The sequence below is a fragment of the Ovis aries genome, chromosome 2 (assembly GCF_016772045.2).
Source record: "Ovis aries strain OAR_USU_Benz2616 breed Rambouillet chromosome 2, ARS-UI_Ramb_v3.0, whole genome shotgun sequence".
Lineage (NCBI taxonomy): Eukaryota > Metazoa > Chordata > Mammalia > Artiodactyla > Bovidae > Ovis > Ovis aries.
The window spans coordinates 66123908-66141556 of record NC_056055.1 but is presented as its reverse complement, the minus strand read 5'-3'; the positions used below and the strand labels follow the sequence as shown (position 1 = coordinate 66141556).

The following is a 17649-nucleotide window of genomic DNA, read 5'->3' as shown; positions in this document are numbered from 1 at the left end:
TCTGATGACATACTGTAAGATAATGACTGTGACCAAGACCAAGGCTTCTAGGAAATGGCTCATACTATAAAAAAGTAATGTGCTGGATGGTATGGCAGAGGCCAAGTTAACCACCAGAGATTGGGCATGGCGGAAAGGAAATAATTACTGAGAACTTTCTACAGACAAGGGTGTGGTAACCCAGGCCTTTCTAGGGTAAGTTATCTTCAGGCTTTTAATTAAATTGGGTAATATAAACAAGTAAATGTGATAAATTATCTCTAGAAAATTTAATCTTTCTCTACCTCCATTAATATGTCCTTCAAGGAAGCTCCATGTTGATCTAAATCTGAGATTTTGGCAGCAAATGATGGATGATCCGATTTTCCAGGAGATCTGAGGACACATGATTGAATATTGCATGTGTTACAGAAATGTGCACACTTATGAACATAGACAAGCTGCTTGTAGAAAGCTATGCCAGCCATTCCATTTTCAAAAAAACTGAAAACAGAGCCAGTGGGAAAGGTAAAGATAAAGGTACTCTTTGGAGCAGTGCCTCATTCATTCTCCACACTGGGGTCCATACTGGAGACAAAGTCCACAAGGCTGGGGCTGCCTAGAGGTTCTAATGAGGATAAAGCACTGTAACATTTGGGTGCTAAGCGAATTAACATTCCCTTTAACTTTAAAAATTGCGAATCACTATATTGTACACCTGCAACTTATATAATATTGTACAGCAATTATACGTCAATTAAAAAAGTTAAGGTCCCTCTTACATGGCATGTCGTCCTCCTGTTGACTAGCTAAACCCTTCTTGTTCTTCAGGACACATTCTGGTGTAATCTGCCCCAAAGGGCCTTCCTTGTCCTGAGCTGCAGAGCACTGTCGCTCCTCTGAACCTCTAGACTCTTTACTTTTCACGCTCTATTTCTTAGGCAGTGAAATGGTAATTACAAAATTATATCTGATCATACCTTATTACAGTCAGAGTCAAAACACCATGGGGCAGGGACTCTGCCTGCTTTTCACCTTGCCACACCATTGAGCACAGAACCGGTACTCAACAAATTTTTTGTAAAGATAAAAGATTGTACATATATGTGTTCTTCAGTTTTTTTCCCTTTATTATTTGAAGTTAAAACATTTGTGCTGGACAACAACATTCCTTCTCTGCTGCCTGGATATGACCCACAGACCACCAGCTGCAGCCTCTGCTCTACAAGTAATTATAGAGCCCAAGGCAGCCATCTCTCTGCACCCCAGCAATTCTTGTCATGAGAATGGTAGGAATCACATGGTGGCAAATAAATGCACAAAGAAGTCCAAGTCATGTTTTGAACTACTGAGGTTTTTTTTTTTTTTTTTATTGCAAAACATTTGTTACAGAAATTTCAGAAAGTTTTTCCTGTGGTATCTGCCAACTTCTGCTTTGAATTATATATCTAAACAAACAAGCTCAAAGTGCATTGTGAATCCAATAATAGACCTTTAAAAAAGAAAAATTCCTCTAAGGATTTATATATATTTATAATGTTGATAGATATGCAAACCACTGTCTATCTATACACAAAGGAGGAAAAGATGTATATATATTTAAGAAACCCAATTGCAAAATTATTTTATTTATAGGAATTCATTTAAAAATGATATTTGAATAACTTTCCCCATTATAAACTATGGTTAGAACGTTTACAAATGAGAGTCTAAGTTCTGTGTTATGGAACAGCAATGAGTACAGTATACTGCATGGACTGTTCTGAACAGCAGGAGAAGCAATATAAACTCAGGTCAGACACTGTAGTGACAGGAAGCAGATAAGCCTTGATACAATGCTATGGTACTCTTTTTCTGAATCTCCCTCACAAAGATCCCACATTTAGGTCCAGAATGATGCAGCTAGCAAATATACATGCACATATCATTTGGGAGAACAGAAAGAACCCTGAATAGGGTGACTTCCTTTCTCTCCCACCTCCATTTTCAGTGTATTTTGTTTATGTATTCGCTAAGTTGGAATCAGGAACATGGTCCTGGTTGGCTCTGACTCAGAGGTCCCAAACTATTGCCTCCAGGTTTGAAAGCTGCTGGCAGACACGTTTGGCTAGCACAATGTTTGCAAATCTGAATGTGAATGTCTTTGTAGCAGACACGTGCTCTCTCAAGCCCTATAAACCCTACTTCTTCCTGTTGTTTTTCCCAGCCCAACTGACACATTTGTGTTCTGGATCCAGCCCTTTCACGTATTTGTGTTTGCAACCCCACAGTCTAGAGGCAGACGGCTGCTGCTGATGATATGTGATAAGCTGGGGTAAAGATGTGACTGATTCTTTTGGGATCCAGACAGGCAAAGAATTGATGAGGTTGATGCAAACACCAGTGAAATTAGGAGCATGGGATGAAGTTGCAGGGAGGAAGCTAAGTCACTGGGAAGATGAGGGCTGGACAAAGTCTGAAGGCTTGCAGCCGCTGGTTCAGTTTCCTCTGCCAGGGTCCAGAGGGTATGGAGGTGATAGGAGATAAAGTCAACTGGTCTGGCAGAAAACAAAACAATACAAAACAAAAAACCTTGTGCTGGGCCAAGAGCAAGGAAGAAAGTTAAGGGGGTGAAGAAGGCTGTGTATCCAGGCCCAAGGCTGAACCTCTCTCTGCATCCCCCAGCCCTCAGCAGCCCCCCAGCTCCAGAGGAAGGCCTAGGTCAAGGTTGGCACTGACACTCTTCAGAAAACCTATGGCCTTCTAGCCATACGTGTTCTTTTCACTTCCCAGCACACACTTTGTGTAAACAGGCAATGGCTTGAAGGTTTAATGGGGCTGGGAGAGCAGGTCAGTTAGGGAAGGGAAAACTAACCTCACTCTTACTGCCACCTGGATTACTTGGCCACTGAATTCCTCTCAGACACATGTAGAAATGGTCATGTCTTGATTTCATTAACAGTGATCAGTGCAAGGAATTCATCAGAGAAAAGGTAATGCAACCAACTTCTCAAATGAATTACAAAAAAAAAAAAAACAAATCCTGTTTTCCTTAAAATCAGAACCAACTGCTCCTTTGATTGACTCCAATCTGAGAAAGAGACTGTTTGACAGGTAAAAAGAAAGCCTAGGCCAATGCAGGCTGACAGAAAAGTTCTCTCTATTCTTTGAGGAGCCATCATTTATAAGACTATGCAAATTTGATCCTCCCTTGTTCAGATGTTGAATGGCTTTTAACAATGAAATGGTGACTTCCTTGAAGGGCACACTCTTCAGAGTCATCCCGTGCTCAGTGAGACACGCAGTCACCCATCTCTCACCCTCCCCCAGGCCAGGCTCACACACAATGCGAGAAAAGCCCCAAGGTAGGAGAGTGGTCACATGTTGTCCACTGGATTCATCCATACTGATATGTGGGTTTCTACACTGTCTTGAATGGACTCCTCACTCTCATCTCTGGTTTAGCAACTTGCACCCAATGGCCCTAAAGACTCAGAAATATGTCCTTCATATATCACAGATGCACCAACACCAGACCTTGGTAAACCCAAGTGGTGTTGGCTAGCTATCTCCAGGTTACATAGCTATATGCCCTGCAGTTAATACTTTATTCCGTATTATTTGTTCAGAGCTTAAAAAAATAGTAAAAAATCCTTGGTTACTTTTTTGTTTTTAATTTTTTTAAATTGGACATAATCCCCAAACAGTGTAAGAAGCCCAACAATTTGAGTGAGTTCCTAACTGGTTTAAGCATCACAGCAGGCAATAGTAAAACAGTAAGTGCCTTTAAAAAGTCAAAATAAATGCATAAAGCAGTGCATGCATCTGTCGCCACAAAAATTAAGACTGGATTTGGAGAGGGATTACTTCATTTAAGTCACATTAATATTGTTAAAGAATAGTGAGCCATAATGCAGTATTTAGAGCAAGTATAAAACCACCTACACGCTAGCATCACTTTATCTAGAAACAAACATATCAGTGTTACTACATGAACATACTTATAAAATACTGTACACTGCCTCCACATTGGGTTAGCAGATGTAAACAAACAGCTAATTCAACTGGAGCTTCAGATATTCTTTTCAATTTGTCATATAGTTTTTGCATAACATGCCAGTTCATCTTTCACAGAATCACAACTTGCCTACCACAGCTTGCAGGGCTGGTCAGAGGATGCACATCAGCTCATACAAATATTTTACAGTGGTCTATGGGAATGTGAAAACCATAAAGCAGATCAGGGACAGAAGTACCCATTTCACAAGGATGCTAAATCACATGGAGTTGGGAACATCATTAATCCTTGCAACATGTGCTTCTTTATTGAATGTTACAGATTTGTAAATGGTTATAAAGTTACCCTGTAACGTTCATTAATGCAACCACATGCTACAACTGTGCTGAGTTAAATACGGTTACATATACGTTTACATGTGTTTTATGATACAGCATTGCCCCACACACATTGAACAGTAGAGCCTATAGATATAGCCTGATTGATGACTGGATAATATATAAGTACAGAAGTTAAACAGCCCAAACATTCAGAAAGATTAGACTGTATAGCCTTAGAAAGTGGAAAAAATGTACTATCCAGTTATCTACCATAATATTATCTATAGAAACCATCTTTTAGAATACATTTGAAACATTCAGAAGAAACACATTTTGTGTTTCTGACAAGTACATTTTTCTTATTTGATAATTCTGATATATATATATATATATATATTTTTTTTTTTTTTTAAAGGGGGAACTTTCAAAGTGCTACATAATATCCTAGACCTGGAAGCTTAGACTTAAAAACAAAATCCAGTTCTGTAAAGTGCTGCATTCTGACCCCTAATACACCTTCTGGCTGGAGAAATAAACTAGCCCTGCCAATTATAGCCAAGCTTTCCAGCTTCATTCAAATCTACCCAAGAGAGAGTTTCTAAGTATAAATATAAAGTTTGTTGATTAATCAGGAATTCCCAAGGTAATTTTCATTAAACATCCTTACATTTTTTTTCAAAAGGACTGAGCAATTTAGAACAAATCATTACATATAGTAGTATATAAAAATTGGCACCTTAGTAGCATATGATTAAACCAAAGCTATTACTTCCTTGAGCGCTCTATGACTTTATTTATATTCTTCAATAACTTGCTGCTCATGGGCTGCTAAATTCACAGAGAAGGTAATTAATATCCCCTCGATCAGGGACATGGCGGAATAAATGGTTTGGACACAAGCTGACTGTACAAGGCCACAGAATCAATGCCACACTGGTGTGCAGAACACCCAGAAATGGAAAGAAATGGATGGAAACATAACACACATGTAAATGCACAGGAAAGAAATGGCTCATGAAAGTTATCCAGGTTGTGTTTAAAGTCACTTAAATTTGGCTTATATATTTCACACACTTCACAAAAGATTTAAGAACTTCATTTTCATGCACAATCAAAGGGCCAGGTAGTCACAAGGTCAAGGCTGTTAAATACTTTATTTCCTAGGTTTGGTTCTCTCCAGAAATCACAATGAATGGAAACACTCATGCTCATAATTTCTTTCCCTTATTTTCAATCTGGTCCAGAATGAGGCCCTGGAGGTGCTGTGATATCCTGCTCTGTGAACAAAGAATAATATTTTCACCTCCTTCTTAGATTCCTCCACAGATTTAGAGAAGCCTCTGGCTTCGTAAGTATGCTCCATATTTAAAATCATCAAAGTGTTTAGGATGTAAATACATCAAACTAGCAAAAGCTAATCTAAGGAACAAAAGTAACAAAATCTGGGTTTAAACTCTGGTGCTGAGACTTGGCCTTCCTGAGAATCACAGAGAAATGGTCTTGAAATGTAAAGTGCCTATTACAGCTGCATTGATTATGAATGAACATGGTTCCTCTTCCTCATTATCAATCAATATGGAACCAGGGGTACATGAACCATTTAAGGTTATATTGCAACTTCACATGTACATACTTTTTTTTTTTCTGGGAGGTGAGCCGAGAGCTTTCATTAGATTCTCAAGGAGATTCATGACTCAAGGAAGTTTTAGGGCAACTAATCTATTCTTAGACCAAATGCATGTTTATTGAGGCGGAAATGGCCAGTAAAAATATAATTGTTTCTAGAGCAATTATATATGAGGGACTCCGGTGACTTGTTTCTTGCTCACTTAAATCCAAGGAGTGAAGATGGAATTGTTTAATTCTTTATATGCAGCAACATCATTGTCTCTACACCTGAAAAGCTTGTTCAGAAGATTTTGGTTTTTGTTTTAAATATTTAAAGGCTAGAGATTTTGTCCATGTATTCACTTGATTTCACAAAATGAGAAATCTGGAATTCAAAACTATAGCAAAACAAAATAACCAGGAAGTATTAAGTCTTTTTCCTTAAAGATTTTTATTCTTAAAATCAGTAATCCAAATAGGAATCCAAAGAGTTGATAAAGATTTCTTTATGCCACTTTAAATCCAGATTCTGATCTAGAAGCGTATGCCTATATTTGAGAGTCCTTAATACTATCTGGTTTAGAACCGTACATCTATTCTGATTGTGCTTGAAATAATCTCTTTGTGCAGGAGAAACCAGACTAAATGAGATGTCATGATAGCAAGTGCTTCCGCAGAAAAAAGAGGCAGAGGGAAGGCAGTGAGTCATGTTGGCAACTCTAGTTTTGTACAAGGAAAAGCTAAGGTCATAGGGATTTTAAAAATTTATAATTTCAACATGTCAAAATTTAATATAATTAACTCTTTCCATGGAACTCCTTGGATATTAAAAAATCCTGGTTATATCTCAAGATGATAGAAAAGTCCAAGCCTTTTAAGAAAGCTCTATATGTCTGTTTATAAACTATATATTAACATGTCTCTCTGTGTAAATGCATATAAGCAGCATATTCCACAAGACTCTTTATATGTTTATTTGCTTTCTACTTTAGTCTATTCCATCTTTTTTATAGCTCTGTGTATAAGAAAAATACTCATGGTACGCCTGCTACTGATGGCTTGGGTTGATACCAAACTCTCAGTCAATTCTAAGGTTATTTATGGTTTTGAAACTTCCCTAAAAAGTGCTTTGGAACATTTCCATAAAAAAGATACCAGCCCTTGAAAAACTCCAATTAAATTTATGCTGAGCTCAGATTAAATGGCAAAAGTCTAGGTATGAAAATATCCACATGTAACCAGATATTCATATACAAAATGGTCATGTGACAGGTGGTGTGGAAAATTGGCAGTTACATCCTGGAGGTGTTCAGAAGACATGGTGGATTCATACACATGATGATGGTCACACAGCAGCATCACACATAACATAGATGGTGAGAATATAGCAGTATCTCATACGGCAGTTTTAGGTGAGTTCTGCCTACTATTTTTTTTTTAAAGTTCACTATTATATATTCAGTGAGTGGCTTCATTGATGATAGGTGAGATATAAAATAAATTAAAAAATATAAAATTATTTAATTACATTCATCCTGAGCTTACTTGGCTATACTTGAATGCCCACTGTATATAATAAACCACTTGACAATTGGTTTTAACATCAACTCTTCTTTCATTTTGATTGCAATACAAAAAGGCATTTCTTTTCCCTTTATTTTCTTCAAAAGAGATAAAAGTTGTGGCACCAGAAATGAATATATAAGAGACAGGTGAACTATGACTGTTACCTTGTTTTTTCTTTATAATGATCAATTACAGAAGTGTTGGCATGAGAAGGATGTGGGACGTTAGGTAGAACTGCTTGCTGCCGGCTTATACTGAATAAAAAGGATGCTCTTCATCAGTCACCAGTGATGGAGCCAATGTGAAAAGAAAACAGAATTGAAGTTTAGAATATCTCATTTGTATGCTGGCTACTTTATTTTATTTTGCAATTTAGCCCTGCATCCTAAAACTCTTGATAATGGTCAGAAATGGAAAGATGTCTCCTGGCATGGAGCATGCTTGATGCCCCATTCATTCCCAGAGCTCATGGCTTTCTGAAATGACTAGTTCTACACATTCATCTCAACCCTTCTTTTCCCTCTTTCCCCTCCCTACCCATCGAGTGTGAACATGACTTAAATCCCCTGTGTTTTGCACTGGGCCAGATCAAATGTTTTCTTGATCACATTTTAGTTAACAACTCCCAAGGAATGACTTGTTTGCTCAGCTAAGAATAAAGCAGGTGAGTTTCAAGAAACAGGAACAGGTGAATTTCAGGGAGAATTTGAGGGCTGGATTCTTGAGCCTCCTGCAAAGCTTATTAGAAGGTTTAGTTGTGCTTGCTTTCAAAGCTGTGAAAAGCAGACATTCTGGAGAGTCTCCTCATGGACAGACTGTCCCCTCGGCCCTCTGGCTTGGAGGACTTACTCCTCTGGAAGGGATTTCTCAGGCTTGCTGTGTTCCGCTGCCTGTCGAGTTTGTCACTGATGGAGAAGCTCTTCCTGGTGTGGGCATATGGTGTGCTTGGCTCCTCTGCTGAGTAGCTGTTGGCGCGCTCTATCTTGGGAACTGCGATGTTGTTGGACAGGGTTCTGTCTGAATTATCACCCTCCTGGGGGGGCATTGTGATGGTGGCTCTCCGGCCCTTGGCATCATTCTCCTCACCGTCAGAGCTGGGGTGACTCAGTTCTGCCTCTCGCTCGGGATGGCAGCACAACGATTCCTCCACTTTCCCTTCAAGACCTCCCAGGAAGGTGGTTCTGTCAGCAATCACTTGAGGAGCATTGACACATCTTGTGTCAATACAGTCTGTAATACTTGTATATTCTGCTGTTTTCATGGGCACCCCAAAGTTGGCATAACAGCTCCTCGAAGGAGAAAACATAAAGCTATGTGATTTCACAACAGAGGCTTCTTCTAGAAGAAATGGGGTGGTGGCTAGGTAGCGGCTACTTTTGGAACGCTCAATGGTGTGGTACATTGGAGGGTCAGTGTCCCATGGGTTTTGGCATTCTGGGATGTGGGTATAGTCTGAAGAAAAAGACCTAGTGTCCATGGAGGTGATGTCCTCAAAATCAATGCTCCGGCTTGGCAGTCTGTCTGTGGGTGCAAGAGTCACGTAGGCACTACTTGAAGGAGCTGCGGAAGGTACTGGAGCCGAAAAGCTTGGTTCTCCCAGCCCAAGGATATTCATGGAATTGTCCAGTGGGTCTATATCACAGTGGAGCTCATCCATGGCAGAGACATAGATGTCTATACATGAAGATGGTCTTCTGGAGTCGGGAACAATGGCCAAGGTGTTTGCAGGGGCTGCAGGAGCTTTGGATTCTTTTGCTACGGAGTGGGAACTAGTAGCTCGGTGTAGGCTCAGGGACCTTTCTTTAAAAAGACTCTCCAACTTTTCTATCCCACCTTTGTCTTTCATATTGACTGAATAGAAAGAATGGCTTCGCATACGGGGCATTAAGGTTGGAGAAGTTGGGGACAAGGTCTCCTCACCTGCAGGGTCTATACTCTCTTGGAGCTTGAAGGTGTTCCCCTCCTGGCTGTTGAAGCTGCTCTGGCGGACAATGTAGGCTGCATCTGTGCAGTCCGAGGAGGTCCGCGAGCGGATTTTGTTGGACTCAGCCCGCTCTAGACCCGTCAGGCGCTCCAGGGCTGTGGCCATGCGCCCGATGAGGTCCTCGAGCTGCGCCAGCCGGATGTCCACGGTCTGGAGTGAGGCCTTCATGCAGTGCTCCCGCTCGTTAACTTCCTCCAGCCGCATGGACATATTCTCCACCCTGGGCGGGAAGAGAGAACCAGAGTCACTCTGGGTAGTTTCTCTGCACGAGGCTGTGGAGCAGGGACAGAGGGGCTTAGAACTGTGCCCCAACTTGGCGCCATCACTGTCCCACTGGGGGAACTGAGGGGGTGTGGGTAGTGAGAAGGGGTGGAAAGGAGAGGATGGCTGTGACCCTGTCCCTGGGAATCACAGAACTCCAATCTTTCTAAGCTAGAAAAGGCTTGAGAGTTGATTGAATCCAGCAGTTTCTGGCTAATAATCCCCCTTCCCTCGGGGAAACCTAATGCTCAGTCCCAACAACTAAACATTAAGGCAAGGAAGTCTTGAAGTGGAACGGGGCCAAAGTCCCACTCTTTCCTACCCTCCTGGCTTCACTGTGGCTTGGGGCAGGGTTCAGTGACCTAAATAAGGATAGGATGTTGGCTTAACAGTCACCAGCAAAATGAGATGGAAAAATTTGGATGACTTTATCCAGTTTTGCAGGAGAATTGTAGAATGTAGCTATTCTTACCGTAGTGTACATGCAAAATTTGTATTTTATGGACTGGGATTATATTTATTTTGTATATACATAATAATCTTTTGTTATTGTTCTTATTCACAACAATCCTTTTAGAAAGTAGTGCCTCCAAAGGAACTGATATGGTCCTGTTACTGAGTCACCTGGGGTTGACCTTATTTAACCCGATCCTTTCATTAATAAAGGATAAACAAATATCAAGAAATTTAGCCAAGATTACATAATTTGTGGTAAACTCTAGAGTGGCTATCAATAAATCATCCTACGCCTCTCTGTCTTTCCAGGTAGCTGATCCAGGTGCTTTCTATCCCAGTTATTTCTATAGTCCCCATTCTTAAGGGTGTGATCTGTCTCATATTCCTCTTTGCATTTCCATGTTGCCAGCCCAATACCTGCCAGATGTCAAGAAAGGCTCACTGAACAAATCACTGTGACGAACTTGATTTCAATTGTTTAATGGGTTGCTAGGCCATTTACTTATAAAGACAGAGACCACATATTTAAAATAAAATTGTGCCATATTTTTCACTTGTTCAAATTAACTTGGAAAGGACAAACCAAAGCCAAGTTTTGGTTTGAGCTTAAACTTTCACTTTTAAATGTCAAAAGGCAAATCTTGGAGAATCTAAATAAGATCTATTCACAACTTTTTTTTTGAGAGGATAAAGATACTTTCCCAATTCTTCCAATATGCACAGCAAATTACTTGACCATGGACCCTTAAAAGGAACATGGCTGCATGCTTTACAAAAGATGATAGGAATTAGAGCTAGGTCCCGCCAATTGTTGTGATGGTGGTGGTGGTGTGTTAACAATAGCAGCACCTCTATCAGTGAAGAATATATATTTCAATGCCAGAAGGAGATGTAAGAGGCATGTGGTTTCTCTCTCTGAGGGACCTATAGCTTTAAAACACACACACACACACGTATAAAAGCCTACTTCTTCTGCTGGCCAGAGTGGGAATATGTGAGTCTCTCACCTTTGCAACACCCTCGCCCGCACCCCAACAACTCACTCTGCTCTTTTATCTCTCAGTTTCCCTTCATCAGTCTAAGTTTCCGGACTGCTCTCAAGAGCCCTGCTTCAGAGACTTTTTTTTTTTTTCCTTTTTGCTCCTTTCTGCTGCTCCATAGCCAGTTTGGCACCTCTAGGGTCTTGGCACACTCTGCCACAATGCTCAGGTATATTTCCAAAAGACTTGTACACTGAGCAATTCTGTATCTGGCAAACCCAATGCTACTCATCCAGCTAGTGCAGATGATTCAGAAAGAAAATTCAGCTTTTTCCTATTTCACTTGTTTTGTGGTATACATGTAGCCCAAGAAACAAATTACTTACAATAATAATTTTGTGTGTCTTAGAGACTTACAATTGACTTTTTCATCATCTATCCTAGGGAATTTGCAAGTATTACAGTTCGTTTTTGCAATGGAATACGCTTTCGGTAAGTAGATAAAAATACTACTTCATTAAATGCAGGAGTGGGACAGATGGTACATTTCTGTAAAATGAGGATTTTTGTTTGGGATACTTAGGTACTGAGTCCACCTAGCTTTCTAGTGTTGGCAGAGTTACAAAAGGCAAGATAATTTTCTTCCTCCCTCTCCTGTCCTTTCTTGGAGTCTGGTGTATACAAGGTTGGTATGGAAAGAGATAAAGATGTTCTCTGAGTACAACTGCATGTGGTTATTGGTTTGAGCATGGGAAGATATCTCCCTGCACTGTGGGGACCCCCCTGCGCACCCTACCTCACTTTAGTTCCAGAATCCAACACTGCAGAGAAAACTAGCAGGTGAAAGGCTGAGCTAAGGCACCAAGAGGCAATGAAAGAGTAAGGACTTAGTTGTGGGGAATAAACAGAACCCAGACACTAAGGATCCTAAAGAATGGGAGGAAGAGAGGAGGTACAAGGAAGAAGGGGGTCCTCCGGGAAAGCAAGGAGGTGCACAGTGGGAGCCTCAAGAGCAAAGATAAAGAAGCATGGCTCCAGAGGGTAGAGCTAGTGGAGAAAAGCATTCTAGAACAAGGTCAAGGAGCTGTTCTTCACCAAATCTTAACTGTCCTGTGGGCTCTGAGGTGGTTTGGAATGTAAGACTTGAATTAAAAAAAAAAAAGACTGTTTGATCTGTTTTCTTTCAGAATCCTGGATGTGTTTAACCACTTGACTGTACGTCAGTTAGGTCACTGATATAAGTGATAGGGGTTTAATGTAGGAGTTATAAAAAATATGAAAGTTCCTAGAGTCAAACTTACATACGCTTGTTCCATACATAGAGTTCTTCCCTTAAACTTTAAAAAGAATTCTCGAAAAGTTAATTTGTCAATGGGCATGTGTTACAGATATAAATAGGTATGAGAAACAAATCAAGAGTTTTGGCTTATAGGGGTAGTTTCCAGGAGTTGACTCTGGTCAAATAACTTAGGAGATCATATGGAGATAAGAATGATAAGATTTTATGGATCAAAAGGAATCCTCAAGGAGATACATATGGCAGTGACTAAGTAAGAAAAGAAAAAGGAATTTGGAAAGAAAGATGTTGTATGGGAGGAACACTTTATTTTTCTTTCCTTCTTTCAAATTTCCAGATCTTGTGTGACTTATTTCAGAATAATTCAAGAGACAATCACAATAGGCACCCAACAGAAACCTGGAAAGGTATGAGGTGGTTCTTGTTCCCAGGAGGCCAAGAAAGCAACAGCCAGAAGCCCATCAAAGGGGACTCAATAGGCTGGTTAAAAAAAGAAATCCAGGTCGTAAGACAACCAGCCTCTAACAGCCAAAGTGATAAGGAAAAGGGCATTCAAAAGAAGATTCTGGCAGCACAGAAAATTTCAACTTCAACATGCAATATGTTAAGGATTACTGTATTCTTGCCACCTCTTCTTAATATCTTCTGCTTCTGTTAGGTTCATACCATTTCTGTCCTTTATCGAGCACATCTTTGCATGAAATGTTCCCTTGGTATTTCTAATTTTCTTGAAGAGATCTCTAGTCTTTCCCATTCTGTTGTTTTCCTCTATTTCTTTGTATTGATCACTGAGGAAGGCTTTCTTATCTCTTCTTGTTATACTTTGGAACTCTGCATTCAGATGCTTATATCTTCCCTTTTCTCCTTTGCTTTTCACTTCTCTTCTTTTCACAGCTATTTGTAAGGCCTCCTCAGACAGCCTTTTTGCTTTTTTACATTTCTTTTCCATGGGGATGGACTTGATCCCTGTCTCCTGTACAATGTCATGAACCTCCGTCCATAGTTCATCAGGCACTCTATCAGATCTAGTCCCTTAAATCTATTTCTCACTTTCACTGTATAATCATAAGGGATTTGATTTAGGTCATACCTGAATGGTCTAGTGGTTTTCCCTACTTTCTTCAATTTAAGTCTGAATTTGAGTCCAAATAGAAAAAGGAGTACATCAAGGCTGTATATTATCAGCCTGCTTATTTAACTTATATGCAGAGTACATCATGAGAAATACTGGGCTGGAAGAAGCACAAGCTGGAATCAAGATTGCTGGGAGAAATATCAATAACCTCAGATATGCAGATGACACCACCCTTATGGCAGAAAGTGAAGAGGAACTAAAAAGCTTCTTGATGAAAGTGAAAGTGGAGAGTGAAAACGTTGGCTTAAAGCTCAACACTCAGAAAACGAAGATCATGGCATCTGGTCCCATCACTTCATGGGAAATAGATGGGGAAACAGTGGAAACAGTGTCAGACTATTTTGGGGGGCTCCAAAATCACTGCAGATGGTGACTGCAGCCATGAAATCCATGCTTACTCCTTGGAAGAAAAGTTATGACCAACCTAGATAGCATATTGAAAAGCAGAGACATTACTTTGCCAACAAAGGTCCATCTAGTCAAGGCTATGGTTTTTCCAGTAGTCATGTATGGATGTGAGAGTTGGACTGTGAAGAAAGCTGAGCGTCAAAGAATTGATGCTTTTGAACTGTGGTGTTGGAGAAGACTCTTGAGAGTCCCTTGGACTGCAAGGAGATCCAACCAGTCCATTCTGAAGGAGATCAGTTCTGTGTGTTCTTTGGAAGGAATGATGCTAAAGCTGAAACTCCAGTACTTTGGCCACCTCATGCAAAGAGTTGACTCATTGGAAAAGATTCTGATGCTGGGAGGGATTGAGGGCAGGAGGAGAAGGGAACGACAGAGGATGAGATGGCTGGATGGCACCACTGACTCGATAGACGTGAGTCTGAGTGAACTCTGGGAGTTGGTGATGGACAGGGAGACCTGGTGTGCTGTAATTCATGGCGTCGCAAAGAATTGGACACGACTGAGCGACTGGACTGAACTGAAGGATTATTGTATTGTGTGTGTTTACCTTCTAGAAAATTCTTTTTTTTTTTTCTGATAACCTCAAAATGTAATTAAAGGAAATATGGTAAAAGGAAAAAGACAACAGGTTGGTCATGCCTGTTCTAAATTTCAAATATTCCCTGGAGTGCTAGCAGTTGGATGGGTGTAGGATGAAGAGCAGAGACAACTTCAGATCACATGAGCCCAGCTGTGGGGGCTCTTCTGGGGACAAGGGGTATACTGATACAGGTTTTCAGATCAAAGACAATGATGCAGAGCAGCTAAAGTGAACTCTTGCTTATCCATAGACTGATACTTAATTTGTGAACTTTAGGGTCACCTACCCCTTTCCTATGGGCTTTCCTCATAGTTCACTAGGTAAAGAATCTGCCTGCAATGCAGGAGACCTGGGTTTGATTCCTGGGTCTGGAAGATCCCCTGGAGAAGGAAATGGCAACCCACTCTAGTATTCCTGCCTGGAGAATCCCATGGACAGAGGAGCCTGGCAGGCCACAGACCATGGGGTTGCCAAGAGTCAGACATGACTTAGTGACTAAATGACGACAAGGACCCTTCCCTTTGGGCCAGTTATCCTTCTAATTAACTCTGGGACCAAAAGAGGGGAGAAAAGTTAAACTTGGATCTATCAGTGGAGATAGCAAAGATCAGCTTTAAAAAAAGATACAGTGGCAAGTGACTGAAGCTCCTCTTTTATGACTTACACTATTTGGGGATTATTTATAAATTTCATATATTCTAAATTATTCTCTCTTTGTTATGAAACATTGTAACTGGAAAATACTATTAATAGTCATTGTCTAATACTTTTTGGATCTAGGTAAAGTGGAAAAAGGGGGCTATAGAGCCTATTGGTTTGGGAAAGATAATATTAGATTAAAAGATGATAACAAGGAATGATGTATATTCCAGCTTGCCTAAATTGTTATTGTCAAGGAGAAAATTCAAACTGAAACTTCTGAAAAGTAGAGCCCAACAGCTAGGGTGATGGTGAGGATAAACTAGAAGCTGTAAGTTAGGGGTCTGAGGACCAAATCCCTATGGGAGGGCAGATCAACTAAGTACGTGAAGCAGGCAAAGCATAAGAGACAGTGGAAGGTTCTGTGGCAGAAGAGAGCATGTCCAGGCCAAAGGCTTTCAGAGTGAATTTTAACAATCACTGTCAGCTCAATACAACAGCCCTCTGTGGGCAGGTGTTGCCCACGAGTGACCAGTTTGCAAAACCTGCTTTAAATGAGTTAAAGGGACCAGAAAAGAACTTTCATCTGTGATCACCAGAAAATCTAGGTGACCCTTAAGAGCCAAAGGGAAATAAAAAGAAATGCCAGGAGACGGCAGATAGGAAATGTTTTCTCAGTACTCAACTCTCAGTACTCAACTTCCTGATTCTATGAATTATGGGAGTGTGACATCAATTCTAGGCAGCATTATAGACTGGCTTGTTGTTGTTTAGTCACTAAGTCATGTACGACTCTTTTGCAACCCCATGGACTGTAGCCCACCAGGATCCTCTGTCCATGGGATTTCCCAGGCAAGAATACTGGAACAGGTGGCCATTTCCTTCTCCAGGGGATCTCCCCAACCTAGGGACTGAACCTGTGTGTCCTGAGTCTCCTGCATTGGCAGGTGGATTCTTTACCACTGAGCCATCTGGGAAGCCCATAGAACAGCTTAGTCGTAAATAATTAAGCTGATGCTATCTTCTGGGTATTTTAAAGAGACAGGATTAATTAACAGGTGGTTCAGTATTAATCTTGTCTCTCTTTTGATAATCTAGATTAACAAAGAAACATAGATGCACAATATTTTTCAGAAAGTACATTGTGATTTTAGTAAATGGGTTGATACACTAGGTTGACCGGAGAAATGTAAGTGGAATTAAAGACAAATTTCATAGCAATGAATGCTAAGTCTTGATTTTAGGTTAGAAACAAACATTTCCGAAGAAGCTGGAAGATATTTGAAATATCTCATGTGAAAAAGGCTTGGTTTTAATTAATTATAGGCTCACTCTGAACCAAAGATATGACTTGGCTGCTATGATGGTAATGCAATCCCACAGCAAATAAAATGTGTAGATCCAAAAATAATAACTACCAGTTAAAACATAATATCTCATGTATGTTATCTCAATAACTTTTAAAATTTTAGTTAGGTATTAATACCACAGGTATGTCCCCATTTTACTGATTGGGACATAGGTTCAGAGGAGTTAAGTAACTTGTTCAAGGTCACACAGCTAGTTACTGCAGAATTAGTATTAAAATCTTTCCATTTTACTATGTTCTTTCCCTTGTTACAGAAGGGACTTCCCTGGTGGCTCAGATGGTAAAGCATCTGTCTACAATGAAGGAGACCTGGCTTCGATCCCTGGGTCGAGAAGATCCCCTGGAGAAGGAAATGGCAATCCACTCCAGTACTATTGCCTGGAAAATTTCATGGACAGAGGAGCCTGGTAGGCCACAGTCCATGGGGTCACAAAGAGTCGGACACGACTGAGCTACTTCACTTTCACTTTTCCCTTGTTACATGTTCTTCTCCTATTGCACTCTGTAAGTATTAGGTTAGCATACAGTAGATGATCCGGAGAAGGCAATGGCTCCCCACTCCGCTACTCTTGCCTGGAAAATCCCATGGATGGAGGAGCCTGGAAGGCTGCAGTCCATGGGGTCGCTGAGAGTTGGACACGACTCAGTGACTTCACTTTCACTTTTCACTTTCATGCACTGGAGAAGGAAATGGCAACCCTCTCCAGGGTTCTTGCCTGGAGAATCCCAGGGACAGGGGAGCCTGGTGGGCTGCTGTCTATGGGGTCACACAGACCCGACTGAAGCAACTTAGCAGCAGCAGCAGCAGCAGCAGCAGCAGCATAGTAGATGATCAAAAACAGTAAGTGAATGAATAAAGGCATTGAGTCTAGGCTCTAACTCTAACACAGAATTAGGTTCCATTTAGATACCACATTTAAAGGGTGATGTTGAAAATTCAAAGTGCATATTGAGAAAGTGGGCAGGGTAGTGGAAGATCTGCTGTACACCTGCTAAGTGGTTAAAGGATTTGGGGATATTTAGTTTAGAAAAAATAAAGCAAATAGGAGATGATGGTGATATTACCATAT

The 17649-nt window shown here is 40.6% G+C and overlaps 1 protein-coding gene across 10 annotated transcripts in view; it reads right to left on the bottom strand.

The window, feature by feature from the left end:
• Nucleotides 1–1312: 1312 nt before the first annotated feature.
• Nucleotides 1313–17649, bottom strand: part of TRPM3 (transient receptor potential cation channel subfamily M member 3) — a 599217-nt gene continuing 582880 nt past the window's right edge. For 7 of the 10 annotated variants that reach the window (XM_042243350.1, XM_042243351.1, XM_042243352.1 and 4 more), the window contains one exon: nt 1313–9674. In XM_042243350.1, the coding sequence (XP_042099284.1) occupies nt 8222–9674 (1453 nt within the window). In that variant the 3' untranslated portion in view covers nt 1313–8221. The remainder of the gene's footprint in view (nt 9675–17649) is intronic. The other 3 variants (XM_042243355.1, XM_060409379.1, XM_042243356.1) reach the window with 1 other exon arrangement.